At 61.4% G+C, this 14,415-nt stretch overlaps 2 protein-coding genes across 4 annotated transcripts in view; both read left to right on the top strand.

The window, feature by feature from the left end:
• Positions 1-4,236, top strand: part of Ift122 (intraflagellar transport 122) — a 62,853-nt gene extending 58,617 nt beyond the window's left edge. For 2 of the 3 annotated variants that reach the window (XM_005387090.2, XM_005387088.2), the window contains 7 exons: positions 1,298-1,398; positions 2,252-2,417; positions 2,873-2,984; positions 3,140-3,265; positions 3,344-3,423; positions 3,585-3,749; positions 3,841-4,236. In XM_005387090.2, coding sequence (XP_005387147.1) covers positions 1,298-1,398; positions 2,252-2,417; positions 2,873-2,984; positions 3,140-3,265; positions 3,344-3,423; positions 3,585-3,749; positions 3,841-3,930 — 840 coding nt within the window. In that variant the 3' untranslated portion in view covers positions 3,931-4,236. The remainder of the gene's footprint in view (positions 1-1,297; positions 1,399-2,251; positions 2,418-2,872; positions 2,985-3,139; positions 3,266-3,343; positions 3,424-3,584; positions 3,750-3,840) is intronic. The other variant, XM_005387089.2, reaches the window with a different exon arrangement.
• A 3,774-nt stretch (positions 4,237-8,010) lies between these two features.
• Rho (rhodopsin) lies at positions 8,011-12,656 on the top strand. Its single transcript, XM_005387085.2, has 5 exons — positions 8,011-8,446; positions 9,510-9,678; positions 10,401-10,566; positions 10,682-10,921; positions 11,386-12,656. Exons 1-5 carry the CDS (start codon positions 8,086-8,088, stop codon positions 11,494-11,496), a joined length of 1,047 nt encoding a protein of 348 aa, XP_005387142.1. The 5' UTR covers positions 8,011-8,085; the 3' UTR covers positions 11,497-12,656.
• The last annotated feature ends 1,759 nt before the right edge of the window (positions 12,657-14,415 follow it).

Below are 14,415 nucleotides of genomic sequence, written 5' to 3'. Positions count from 1 at the left end.
GATTCTGTCCCCTAGCGGGAGGGGTCGTGGTGGGTCATCAGCAGCTCCCCACCTTGGCGTCTCCTCTACTGGGGCAATGTCAGTGTCCTGCCGCTTGTGACACCTGCCGTGGGGTCAGCGCACAGGGCTGAATCATGTATGCTTCTTGACCTTTGCCCCACTCTGTAAGATGCCACCCTCCCATCCTGTGGTGAAAGCCTACGCCGAGGCTGAGTGTCCCACACCGTCCCCTCTTGCTTGGAGACAGCAGACACGGGAGGTGACCTGTGGGGCCTCACTGCCCTGTCATGGCAGTGGCGTTGCTTCCCTGGCCGCTCTCATTCAGCCTGCGCCTGCGGTGTGTCCAGCCCAGAGTGAGGATGGGGACACAGTCCCTGTCTGGAGGACCCCACAGCCCAGCGTGACCCTGTGGAGGGGGTCGCCCCTACATCACGAGGAGGGGGCAGAGCCCGTTGGTGGCTCAGGGCCGGCCCGGGACAGCACTGCTGACTCAAGCAGCTGGGGTTGTGCTGCTCCGCCAGCGCAGTGCTGCCTGCCAGAGGCCAGGTCGTCCGCTCCTCCCTCGTCTGGGAGACGTCACGTCCTCATTCTCGGCCACCAAGCAGGCTCCTTGTGCCTGTGCCGAGTGGGATGTAGCTCAGGTGTCCTCGGCCCTTGGGTGACAGAGGCCAGTGATGTCCTTGGCGCTGAGGAGAAGAGCAAGTGAGTCCTCGCAGTCCACACAGCTGGGTGAGCCCAGCGGCTCAGGAGGCTTCGCTGTTCCCCCTGTCCCTGCCGGAGCGGGTGGGAGCCGTGTGCATGTGGCAGGCAGGCTTCTCCAGACACGGCCCGTCCTCCATAGACCCGAGGACCTGCCTAGCCGCTCCTGGGTGCCGACTGTCACCCTGGGGCCTGGGTGCTGGGCCAGGGCCTGCTGCAGAGGAGCCCACTATGCGTGTCCTGGGGTGGCTTTGGGAGTGAGGAGGAGGGGCGCTGTTCCCTGCAGGACGGGGCTGCTGCTGCATACCCTCCAGGGCAGTGGCCGAGGCCAGGCCACATGAAAGGCTTCTCTTTGGGCTAATTAGAGAAAAACTGAGCTCAGGGAAATGGAATCATGACTGCCCAGGGCAGTACAGCTGGGGAGAGGAGTCCTGGCTCTGCCCTGGCCCGGGCATCACATTCCTGGCGGGCAGAGAGAGAGTGAAAGGGCGCTGCCCGCAGGACCTAGGGCAGAGGCACAGGCTGTGAGGCCTGGGAAGGGCAGTACAAGATGGCATCCTTCCTAGAACTCTAGCCCTTCACTCTCCTCTCGCTGTAGGAGGAGCCGTTCAGCTTCCACCTTCCCGAGACACTGTTCAACATCTCCAGGTTCCTGCTGCACAGCCTGGCCAAGGACACGCCCCTGGGCATCTCTAAAGTGTATCCTTTCCTGCTGACTAATGGTCCCAGGAAGCCCCTTGGGAGTTTGGGCTGGAGCCAGATCAGCATTCAGGCTCTCTGGGCCCCGTGAAGCCCGATGCCTGGCCAGGCAGCTGTGAGTGACTGGACGCACCAGCCTCTACTGGAAGCTGCAGCACCTGGGCGGTGTGGCCCAGGGGCACAGCCAGGCACTCGGGGGAGCCGAGCCCCCGGCCAGCGGGGAGGCCCCATGAGCAGCTGTGGTGGGAGCTGAGGGCTGTGACCCGGCAGAAGCTGCCAGGAAATTACCAAAATCTTTGTAATCCTGAGAACCCTAAAAGCCATAGTTGTCCCTCAGCACCCCTAGCCCCGTCCAGCCGCCATCTCCTCCGTAAGGAGCCCCTGGCAGAGGCTCAAGGGGCTGTGTGACCCTGGCTTCCCTGAAGGGCTCCAGCCCCCAGGCTTCCTTTTGGGGTCCCCGAAATCCAGGGTGCCTCTATTGCCCAAGACCCCAATCTGGCAGGGTACCTTGGCCTGCAGGAGCAGCTGTGGCCAGGCCCGGCTGGCACTTCCATCACCAGGGTTTGCTGGGGCCCGTGCCCCACACCCCAGCCTGGCTGTCCCTGGGGTCTCGGAAATGACCGTGGGAAGGCCTGACTTAGAGGGGAGAAGAGTAGGGGACAGACGTCCTGGGAAGTGCGGTGGAGAACGCTGTGTGCCCCCAGCCAGGACCTCAGCCAGCCTGAGCCTCGGATGGGGACAGCACCCTCCCGGTCTCTGGAAGAGCCCAGGGCCTTGGTCTGGGAAATGCACTACCACTGCCCATGCCTGCCCTGCGTGGCCACTGCTGTCCTTCACTTGCCGCCACTGTCAGGAACACACTGTACACGCTGGCCAAGCAGAGCAAGGCCCTGGGTGCCTACAAGCTGGCCCGGCACGCCTACGACAAGCTGCAGGGCCTGCGGATCCCTGCCAAGTTCCAGAAGTCCATTGAGCTGGGCAGCCTGACCATCCGGTCCAAGCCCTTCCATGACAGCGAGGTGAGGATGAGGTGGGGCACCGTACCCCCACCCCTCCTGGGACCCAGGTGGCTCCATCCCTGCCACACACACCCCTCAGGCTCAGAGCAGGGATGGGCGTCAGACAGACTGGGCTTAGACTCCCAGCCCTGTTTCCTGCCCACCAGGTAGGGACGCGTGGTGGTTTGAGGGTAAAGGGGCAGCACAGGGAGTGCCCAGCACAGGCCTGGCGCATGGCGAGCAGGCCATGCTGGTGGCCGCCCTTGCTGCCTTCGCACCATGTGTCCCACTGTAGCCCCGTGTGTGCGTCCGAGCTACGGGCCCAGGGTATGCCTGTGGGCCTTCCTAGAGGCCAAGATCTTGCTTCACCACAGGCATAGCCCAGAACCCAGGGTCCCTGTTGCCCACCAGGGACTGTGGCAGGGGTGGCAGTGGTGCCGCTGTGCTGGGGTGGCCTCAGCCTGCACCGTTTGCAGGAGCTGGTGCCCTTGTGCTACCGCTGCTCCACCAACAACCCGCTGCTCAACAGCCTGGGCAATGTGTGTGTCAACTGCCGCCAGCCCTTTGTCTTCTCTGCCTCCTCCTACGGTGAGTGCCATAGAGGCAGGGCTGGGGACGGGGCATGCGGACCAGGGGCCCCAGCAGGATCTGGGCAGAGGCTGGGCATCTTCCCATCTCGCCCCAGAGAGGGCCCCACTGTCCCCAGCGCCCCTACTCCCGGTGTCACCCGCCCCTGTGCCCAGAGGTGCTGCACCTGGTAGAGTTCCAGCTGGAGGAGGGCATCAGTGACGAAGAGGCTGTGGCCCTCATTGACCTGGAGGCGCCCCGGCACCGGCGTGAGGACAGGTGGCAGGAGGTGGCAAGTGGCGGTATCCTTCACTGGGCCGGGCGGGGGGGTGGGTGGGAGCCATGGCTGTGGCGGAGGTTCTAGCTTAACCAGGCCCCAGATTCCCAGACGCTGAGGCTGGACGAGACTGTGGACCCCTCGGGGGATGATGACCCGTTCACAGCCAAGCTGAGCTTTGAGGTGAGCCCCATGGGGAGCCTGGTGCCGGCCAAGGCCACCATGACCCCGTCCTGTAGGGAGAGGAAGGCCAGGGATCTGGTCACTGCCGAGGCTGCCTGGGGATCCTGGCCCTGCCTTGGCCACCGCAGCAGTCACGGCACCCGTTGTCCGTCTCCCTACAGCAGGGCGGCTCGGAGTTCATCCCGGTGGTGGTGGGCCGCGCGGTGCTGCGCTCCATGAGCCGCCGCGACGTCCTCATCAAACGCTGGCCCCCGCCCCTGCGCTGGCAGTACTTCCGCTCGCTGCTGCCCGACGCTGCCGTCACCATGTGCCCCTCCTGCTTCCAGGTACCTGCCTGCCTTGGGCCCTGGCCCCGGCGGGGTGTGGGGGAGACCTGGTGCCCAGCCTCAGGCCTCCGTGCCGCCTGTCTCTGAGCAGATGTTCCACTCCGAGGACTACGAGCTGCTGGTGCTCCAGCACAGCTGCTGCCCTTACTGCCGCCGGCGCATCGACGACCCGGGGCCGTGACAGGGCTGAGGGTGGCCGCCCTGCCGGTGGAGATTGCCGGGAGCCAGGGATGAAGGCCGTCCTGGGCGACCTGCGGAGCGTGGAGTCCTGTCCATGGCCGCTCCTGACAGCCTGTTGTACGCCGAGCTGGGAAGAAAACACGCAGCTATTTCCTAAGAAAAATCCTGGTCCTTTTGGAGTGGCCTAGTGACTGGCGGCAGCCTGCCGAGTGCATAGCTCGCAGGCCCGTGGCCTGTGCCCCACCCCCAGAGTGCCACAGGAATGACAAATAAAGGACGACTTATTGTCCTCGGTGTCTGCATTTTAGCAGGTCTTCATATTGTCTGCAACTTGATTTCCTTGTGCAAAAGTGCACCTGTTTCTAATTTGATCCGAGAGGAACATTGCATTTGTGTGCTCTTACAATTTAATCTAATCGAAATAGCAGCCTGGGAGGGGAGTTTCTGTTGTTTATTTACTTTGGTGTTTTGTGTTTTTTCTCATCTTTTTTGAGACAGGGTCTCACTATGTAATTCAGGCTGGCTTTGAGCTCACTTTGTAGCCCAGGCTGGCCTTGAACTCACAGTGATCCTCCTGCCTCAGCCTCCCAAGTGCTGGGATTACAGGTGTGCACCATGATGCCCGGCTTGTTTATTTACTTTGGTTTGATGAGGCACTGTCTGGACAAGACAATACGATACCCGCTCCAAAGAACACACCAGAGAGCCAGGCATAGTGGCTCACCCAGTAATGCCAGTGCTCTGGAAGCTGAAGCAGAAGGATTGCCATGAGTTCGAGATCAGCATGGGCTACATAGTGAGTTCAAGGCCAGCCTGCACTACATAAGGAGACCCTGTTCCCCCCGCAAAAAAAGAATCCAGAGAGACCCTTGGAGGTCCCAGCTGCTGAGGCCCACGGGCACAGGAGGGGTGACCAGTGGGGAGCTGGGGACCACACACCTGCTGGGGCTTCTGTGCTGTCTCCGCCCCGCCTTGCAGGCCTGGAGTGGGCCACGGCCCCTGCCACACCTGTCCAACCCCACTGAAGGACGCTTCTGGATCACGGGGTAGAGTGGGGGCTGCAGAGGCCACGCCCCAGCCTGCCCCCGCCATCTCCATGGAGACAGCAGGAAGATGGAGAAGGAGCCAGACAGTTGTGCCAACAGAACTCCTCCGCCGAGCGCCTAATTACTGACGATCATGCACGCTCTCTCCCACTAAACAGTTATTAATGTGTTAGGATTTCCATTAGCGCGTTTCTTGAACTGAAATCATTTGCATTTGGCCGGGAAAGAGGGACGCAGAGAAAACAGCTCAGCCTCCCAACAGGCGTCAATCACGGTGACAGATTAGATGGTCCCTGGCCCCCACGGTGGCGGGCGGGCGCAGTGTCCTCTGGCTGCAGGCAGCAGAGGCAGAGGCTGTGCTCTGGGGCCACCCTGGCTGAGGAGCAAGCCCGCCATTCCCAGGCTTCACAGTGTGGTCTCCGGCTGGCAGGTCTGGGCCTTGTCCCGTCCTCACTCAGGCTCCCTACCGTACCCAGGACCCCTCCAGCGGAGGCCGTGAGGAGGGGGACCTGACCCCAGTGACCTGTCCCTGGCTCCCACATGCGGGGAGAGACGAGGGCCAGGCCTGGTGCAGGCAGGGCCGCAGCTGGCCGTGTGTCCTCGGCCTGTTTCCCATCGCTCCCAGCAAGGCTGCCGAAGGCAGGAGCACCGGTAGGCAGGTGTCAGGTCCCCAGTTTAGGGCTGAGCAGCAAGGAAAGGAGCTAGCCGGGCGGGCAAGAGCCCATGCAGGCCGCCACCAAGCCAAGGCAGAGGAGGGGGCCGGGAGGGGGCAGGGGCTGCTGACCCAGCAGCCTGGGCGCGCTCAGCTCCGGGGACTCAGCTGTAATCCTCCATGGTCACTTTTCCCCTAGCACCGGCCACCCCAACGAGGGGTCAGGACTCAGGAAGTCCCTCCGGCCCAGGTGTGGTGTGGTCACGCTGCTGGGTGCACAGGACCGTGCCCATGCCCTGCTGTGCGAAGACAAACCACATGGCACACAGCAGCGCGCAGGCAGCTAAGCCTGGGGGAATGTTGGGGCGGCACCCGGGTGACAAGAGTCCCTCAGCTGAGCACACAGTCACTCACAAGCATGGTGACAGAGGGAAAGCAGCACACCTGAGGGGTTCGTGGTTGAAACAGAGCCCTCTCTTGGGGACACTGCTGTGCTCCCGGCCTATTTGTCTCAGTTTAGAGCCTTCCTACCAGCCCACTGGAGCTGGCCCCCCAGTCACTTATACTAGCATGTGAAGGGCCAACACATCTTTCCTGAGCACTGTCTCTGACAGGTAAGGGAGGAAGTGACAGATCCCTCACGCAGCGCGTGACTGCAACCCAGGCCTTCACAGACTGGCCACGTGGCCTAGATGACCGCCGACTCTGTCTCCATCTGCAGAATGGGAGCATCAGGGAGCGTGGGCATGGATGGCACCTGCCGGCCCTCGGCACCTCCTAGGTTATCTTGATGAGCACAGAGTCTTTCTGCAGAAATTGTCATGTTCACAGAATGCAGGGTGCTGTCACCTACTGCCCGGCAAGGCTGGGACTGGTCAAAGCATCACCAAGGGGAGCCCTGGACAGGGCTCCAAGCTTCCCGCAGCCCCCTGGGCCCGGTTGTCCACTTGTTCATCCAACAAGCCCTCCCAGAGCTGCTGCTGTGCACCGGGCAGGAACGCAATGGACGAAGCCCAGCTCCCCTGCTGTCCCACGCGCTGGGCGCTGTGCTGGGCTCGGGGCCCCTCCTGAGCCAGCAGCCAGGCCCCAGGCAGCGCACCCTGGGGCTGCGAAGGCACCAGTCCACACCGCAGTGTGGGCGGGCAGCCTGCTCTGCCGGCTACAGGTCTGTGTCAGCCACGCTCCACCTTGACCTCATTAACGTAGGCGTAATAGCTGGGCCAAGCGCCTTAACGGCCCATGGTGCCCTCGGCCCTCAGTGGCCACGTCCTGTGAGAGCCTAAGGCTGCTGGGAAGGACAGAGGCTGAGATGGGGGTGCTTCAGAGCAGACAGAGCGCATGGCCCCAGCTGCAGAGACCTCCCTGTCTGGGCTTCTGTGCTACCTCAGGACCTTTGCATGGCTGGCTCTCTGGCTCAGGTGCTGGCCTTTGGTGGCTCCAGGTCACGTTCCCAAGCTCATCCCTGGCTCATAACCTCTGCCACCCACCTGCCTCCAGGTGCCTAGCATCGAGCCCCTCATCTGGGACACCGCAGGTGCTCCGTGGGCACCCTGGGTCCCTGAAACTCCCACAGCCTCAGCTTCCCCTTCGCCCCAGGTGTCACTGAGTGCCTGTCACAGACTTCCTGCCCGTGCCAGGTGCCACTGTCCTGGGTGTGGCAGAGACTCTGAGCTCAGCGTATCCCCAGCCAGCGCCTGCTGCTTGTTCAGGGTCGGCTTCCTCGCAGATGGACTCCCAGACCAAGGGCCGGGCTGCTCAGGAGCCCAATCCCTGAGGCCTCTCCCACGTGCTCTTGTCACCTGCCACCCTATACCCCTCTGGGGCGTTCGAGCCTGCGCCTCTGCCCCCGGATGCTACAGGCTCGGTGGCCATTCCCACTGCTCGGCCTTGTCCCCCCGTGGCTCCCAGGACCCCCAGGCAGGCAGCTCTGTCCCCACACACGTCCACCCTCTCGGGCAGTGTCCCCTTCCTTCCCCAGCTCGGTGGCCCAGGGACCACTCGTCAGTGCTAGTGACAGCCTGGAGGAGCGAGTTCTTCATCACTGAGCTCCGAGGACAGAGACGGGGCCAGCTCCTGCAACGGGGCACAGACGGGGGTCCCAGTTCCCTGGCCTGAGCGGCCAGATGGAGACAGGCAGGCCTTCAGGGCCTGGGACGGACAAGTCCCTTCCCATCCAGGGTCCCGCAGGGCCCCTCCCCTCCTGGGCATCCGTCTGTCCCCGCGGTGTCACCTTGTCCCCCACAAGCCAATTAGGCCCCCGTGTAGTGAAGGATTAGTATGATTATGCCCCGATCTCCCGCAGGCTGAGTCAGCGCAGCTTAGGCCCAGAAGGTCACTTCATAAGGGCCTGGGGGGGCCGGGGCCACAAGTCGTCCCGGGAGCCCCGAGCTGCACAGGCCGTGCCGTCCTTCTTCTCTGGTGGAGCCGCCGCGCCCGCGGGGCAGACCAGACCGCAGCCATGAACGGCACGGAAGGCCCCAACTTCTACGTGCCCTTCTCCAACGCCACGGGCGTGGTGCGCAGCCCCTTCGAGTACCCGCAGTACTACCTGGCCGAGCCCTGGCAGTTCTCCATGCTGGCCGCCTACATGTTCCTGCTCATCGTGCTGGGCTTCCCCATCAACTTCCTCACGCTCTACGTCACCGTGCAGCACAAGAAGCTGCGCACGCCGCTCAACTACATCCTGCTCAACCTGGCCGTGGCCGACCTCTTCATGGTCTTCGGCGGCTTCACTACCACGCTCTACACCTCCCTGCATGGATACTTCGTCTTCGGGCCCACAGGCTGCAACATGGAGGGCTTCTCTGCCACCCTGGGCGGTAGGCATGGGGAGCCCCAGGGAACATGGGGGGCACGGGACAGGTGTCCAGGCTTCCCCTCAATCTTTCTCTCCTGTCATTAGCCAAAGTTCCTATTCATTCACTCAACAAACACCTTTGACGCTGAGGCAGGCTGCTGTTTGTGGAGGGCAGGTACCTCCGCTTGTAACTCCCATCAAGCAGGTTTCTGCTCACTTTTGGGGTTTGGTTTGGTTTTGGTTTTAGAGACCGTGTCACTGTGTGGCCCAGTCTGACCTCAAACTTGGGGCGACCCTTCTATCTCAGCCTCTTAAGTGCTGGGATTGCGGGTGTGCTCCACCGCTCTGCTGAATTTTACACCGAGGAACCTGGGATCCAGGCAGTCAAGGGCTCTCTTGGCCCGTAGGGAGAATGACCAGAGCTGAGTCTAAGCCTATGTTCTAGTTGGCTGCCTGGGGACAGAGCGGGCAGAGACAGACCCTGTCCTCCGGCAATGTCTCTGCCTGGGCCAGGCGCATCTGCCTCCAGTCATGGGCTCAGGCCCCTTCACAGCCTCGCTGCTGCCCTTGAGCGCTCTCTGTGTCGGGGACCACACGCCCTCCACAGCAGCGCCTTTCCCCAGCGTGCTAGACCCAGGTGCAGATCCACGGCTTCCAAAGTCCATCTGGAAAACAGTTGGTGGTGCTTACTCAGCAAGTGAGGAAACTGAGGCAAGGAGGAGGCCGGAGACTCTCAGGACCTGGCTGGGCAGGGACCAGCGTCCCTGGATGCGGACCCAGGCACCTTTCCTGGCCACAGGAGGACAGGGCTGGCAGAGCAGGTGATGGGTGGGAGCATAGTGCCAGCCACGGGCCCTGGGTGCTGCCGCCGCAAGGTCACAGGTCCAGTCTCTGCCAGACCCTGCAGGGCCAGCTCCAGGCCGGGGTAGGTGGTGCGCAGGCAGGTCTCTGAGGCCGTCACCTGGGCGAGGTGTTCCCCAGTGCTGTGGGTCCCCCGTGAACCCTGCGTCTGAGAGCCTCCTGTTGGTGCCAAGTCCACTCAGGCCCCTGGGTGGACAGCGGGCTGACAGCGGCTGTTGCTGCAGGTGAGATCGCCCTGTGGTCCCTGGTGGTGCTGGCCATCGAGCGTTACGTGGTCGTGTGCAAGCCCATGAGCAACTTCCGCTTCGGAGAGAACCACGCCATCATGGGCGTCGTCTTCACCTGGGTCATGGCGCTGGCCTGCGCCGCACCGCCCCTTGCTGGCTGGTCCAGGTAACGCCATCCCCAAAGCCACTGGGGCAGGCACTGGGGTGCTGATTCCCCTCCCAAGCCCCGTGTCAAGGAGACTCCCGGATCCCCCAATTCTTCACCTTGGCTGAGCTCCTAATCTTCAGCTAAGCCAGGGCCATAGCCAATCCTCTTTGTCCAGCCTGTGTCGACCTTGGGCTGTGGCAGCTCGCCTCACACACACGGTTACGTGGACCCTGGGAATGGGGTTCCCCACTCTCTAGGCCGCCGCCTCCAAAGGGGCTGAGATGGTGTCCCGAGCCTGTGGTCCTCTGTCTTGGGAAGCACGTTTCTGCCTGCCTCCCTCCACGTCACCCCAGGGCCCCTCCTCACCCTGGCTCCCCGTCTTCACCATCCTGGCCCAGTGCAGCCCGATGGTGCCGCGCAAGGCTGCTCCGGGTTAGCTGAGGTCAAGTGACCTCGCTCCCCACCCTCGGGAGTCACTGAAACACCCTGGCCGCACGTCCCTGGGCCTCATGTTCCCGGAAGCTGCTCAAAAACCCATTTGGAGTGCTGCGGTATCCATCTTTGGCCTGGAAAATACTTATAGCTTGTGGCTGGGAGACCCGGCTGGGCACGTGTCCGTGTCTCCTGCCCTCGGCTGCCAGGTCAGGGTGGCAATAACGGCTGAGGGATGGCACGGTGTCCGGCACCATGCCTCATCCTCTGAAGGCCTGGGACTGGACATTCATGGGCCGGGTCCCCAGGTACATCCCTGAGGGCATGCAGTGCTCGTGCGGGATTGACTACTACACGCTCTCGCCTGAGGTGAACAACGAGTCCTTCGTCATCTACATGTTCGTGGTCCACTTCACTATCCCCATGATCGTCATCTTCTTCTGCTATGGGCAGCTGGTCTTCACCGTCAAGGAGGTGCGGGCAGGCCGGGGTGGGGGGCTTGGGGTGGTGTCCGGGTGGGCGCTGGGCATTGGTGCCGGGCGACAGTGCCAGGTGCCACCATCTGGACACAGGCCCCGTGTCCCCATAGGCAGCTGCGCAGCAGCAGGAGTCAGCCACCACCCAGAAGGCAGAGAAGGAAGTCACCCGCATGGTGATCATCATGGTCATCGCCTTCCTGATCTGCTGGGTGCCCTACGCCAGCGTGGCCATGTACATCTTCACTCACCAGGGCTCCAACTTTGGCCCCATCTTCATGACCATCCCGGCGTTCTTCGCCAAGAGCTCCTCCATCTACAACCCCGTCATCTACATCATGATGAACAAGCAGGTGCCTGCTGTGGGGCCCCAGGGCGGTGGAGGTGGGGGCTCTGGGGTCCTGCCCTGGGCTGCTGGATCTGAATCCCAGCTGGGCCCAGGACACTGCGCGTCTCACAAGCCCGCGAGGTGACCCTGGCGTTGGTCAAGTGTGACAGGCAGCAGCTCTGGTGGCTCTGGAAGCTGGCTTGGAAAGCCAACCAGTCCCGAGTTTGGGAAGGGGCTGGCCCAGCGGTAAAGCTGGTGGGTGGAGCCACCCTTCCTGAGGCCAGCATTCCTCCGGGGACACAGTGTCTGCAGTCAGGCATCCTGGGTGAAGACACTGGCTCTGCCATCTTCTAGCTGGGCAACATTAGGCAAGTCAGTTCCCTGCTCTGGGCCTCAGTTTCCTCTTCCTAGAAAGGACAAAATCCCAAACTCTGGAATTCAATGAGAAAACTGTAGGTCCCCACCCTGACCCTGTCCCTTGCCTTCCAGTTCCGGAACTGCATGCTCACCACCATCTGCTGTGGCAAGAACCCGCTGGGTGACGATGAAGCCTCCACCACCGCCTCCAAGACTGAGACCAGCCAGGTGGCCCCGGCCTAAGCCCAGCTGGGACCCCTGCAGCCAACTGTAGGACTCCCCACCCCCACAGTCACCCCACCAAGAGCACACCTGCCACAGGGTGGCCATGCATGCCCCTGACTTTGTTTCTTTTTAAATAATCAATGAGAGAAAAATGAGGCTCCCCACTCTGCGGGCACAGCCTGAGAAAGGATACCCACACAGTCCCCTGATCTGGAGTCCCCCAGCTCCCAGGGGTCTGTACCCCACCCCCCAGCTTGTCTTGGGAACGCAAGAACTCTTGCTCTCTGGAAAAGTGCCCCACTTAGGGCTAAGCTTCTAGCACACAATGGGCACACAGTAGGTGCTTAATAAATGCTAGCTGGATGAAGGAATGGGTGAAGGATGAACGGAGGAACGCATGAAGGGTGAATGGGTACGAGGACGTATCCATCCTCTCAGACCCCATGACACACAGTGGTTCCCCACCATGACATGGGACCCCAAAGCTCAGCCCTGACAGTACTTGGCTGCTGCAAAGACCAAATGAGATGGCGTGTGTGTTTGTGTGGGTGCGTGTGCATGTGTGCATGTGTGTCTAAGCACTTTGTAAACTGTAAGGAGCTGTACTGATTGCAGTCTACTTTATGAAAAATATCAACTAATACGATTAGTGAATTATGATAGTCATCTCTGTTTGACAGTCACAATTTGGGGATCAGCCGGGTCCCAGCATTCAGACAAAGGGAAGCCCCACTGCAGATTTTCAAAATCAGCCTGGGCCACGGGATGGGTGGCAGGGAGAGACAGCTCCAGGGATGCAGGGTGCAGCCAGCAGACCAGAGAAAGCTGCTCAGGGCCTGTGGAAGCCAGGCCCGTCCTTAGGTGTCTGGAAGCCACCTGCTGTTCCTCCTTGACACCTGGACCACAGGTACCCTGTCCAAGCTTAACAGAGGGCTGAATCCCTGCTGTCACTGGTCTTGGAGAGCTTAAAAACCAAGGGGCATGTGGCTGAGCCACTCCCCAGGGGCTCCTGGGTCCTGGTTTCCAGCCCCCTTGTGGGACCAGCTCATCTTCAGCAGCCCCAGCCTGTCCCCCTCCTGCAGTCTACTCTGAAGCCTGCAGGGTCAGAATCAAGCCACTTCAGTTGCTGCCAGAGCCTGGAGGCCGAGGCCTATGGGGCATTAAAAGCTCAGCTCGGTCCTACTGTCTGTGGTGTGGTTTCTTGCTGTCAGCCTCTTCACCTGCAGGATGGACTGGAGTGGGCCGGTCCCACCTGAAAACTAGCCCTAGGGGATGGGCTGCCCAGTGGGAAGAGCAAAGTAGCTCAGTGTCACTGGGGAGCAGGGAGGACCTGGAAGGAGGACACCTCACCTGGGAGTTACAGAGATGCAGGGACCTGTGAAACCACAGCAAGCTCTGTAACATCTGCAAGCTTCCCTGAGTCTGATCTGAAGGGATGAGCAAGGCTGGGACTTTGCTCTGGGTGTGCAGTCAGTCAAAGACTGAAATCTCCAGGTTCAGAACTGGCCTTACTGGACACTGGGCCCCCAGAGGAAGAGGTGGAGATGTAGTGGCTGGGAATGCCCTGTCCTGCTGGGTGACAAGAAGCAGAAGCTGTGCACCAAGATCAAGGTCCTGGGCCATAGCAGGCTGGAGTAGGTACTGGAAGAGACTTTGATCACTGCCCCTCTTCCCTGTCTACCTGGGTGGTAGCAGGTAGGGCACCTCTGGTGACAAACCATGGGACATGTAGTTCCAGTGGGTGAAAGGGAAAGGGTGCCATTACTGTCCCACAGAAAAGAAAAGCCCAGGGCTGCAGGCATAGGTGACATGATCAGCGCCGTCTTTCCCCTTTTGGCTACACTTTCCCATGTTTGCTTCATTCACAGGCCAATTCCCATGAGGTGGCAGAAATGGCTGCCCTGGTTCCAGGCTCAGCAAGTGGGCATCTCCTCCGCCTTAGTACAGCCAGGGCTCCGATTGGTCAGGCCCAGGTCCTGTGATCACCCTTGAGCCTGGACTGGGACTCATCCTCTTATTGGCCAGGTTTGAGTCACCTGATCACCCCTGAGCCCAAAATAGGATCAAATCACATAACCCAGGTCGCCTGCAGTGGGGAGAGGCAGATTCCTGCCATGAGCCAGTTGGAATGGACACTAAGCCTGTGAGGCTCAGAGCACAGCGAGGCCCAGGGCCCCCCTGGGATGCGAGGAAGAAGAGTGGGGCGCTCTCACCCTCCATTCCATAGACTGTGTCGGCCGGGTGGTGGTGGTGGGACAGGGGTATTTGGTCCGCTCAGTCCTGCACTGTCCTGGGAATCCAGCCCCAGTCCACTGCCTCTGAGGAGCCGTGTCTGTCAGCTTCACACATCCAGGGAAAGGGGCCTCAGAGCTTTCCTAGCTCGGATGGTGACCCGACAGCCCCAACTGTCACACTCACAGAACTGCTGATGGCAGCAGGGGAAGGGGCCTCCTTGTCACCAAATTACAGGCAGCCCACAGGTCTATGGGGCACCTGCTGCATACCACCCACGGGCCAAGCCTTCGGGAGCCACACCCAGGCCGGCATGTGCTGGGACTCGGATGGAACAGAGGGTGTGGCAGCCTCACAGTGCAGAGCGCCCCTCACCACCTAAGGTGCCCCAAGGAGACAGCGTGGGCCTGAAGCTCCCTGGACCATTGCAGGCCTCTAGTCCCCCAGCTGGAAGGAGGGGAATAGCCCATTCAGAGGGATGAGGGTGCCTCCATGTGGAGGATCTGCACGCAGTAGGTGTTCAATAAATGTAAGTCCCTCACAGAGGCATAAACAGAGCACAGAGGGGGCAACCCTGGTGTGAAGATGGGCAGGTGGATGGGAACTGGGACTCAGGAAAGGGAAGTAAGGGCTATCTGCCCCCACAGCCCTCTCTTTCCTTTCCGGCATTCTGTCCAGCACACAGCAGCACGTCTGTCACAGCTT

This window comes from Chinchilla lanigera, unplaced genomic scaffold (assembly GCF_000276665.1).
Source record: "Chinchilla lanigera isolate Chin_1 unplaced genomic scaffold, ChiLan1.0 scaffold00028, whole genome shotgun sequence".
NCBI classification, from domain to species: Eukaryota; Metazoa; Chordata; class Mammalia; order Rodentia; family Chinchillidae; genus Chinchilla; species Chinchilla lanigera.
Note: the sequence above shows the minus strand (reverse complement) of the source record. Positions and strands in the feature narration are given on the sequence as shown.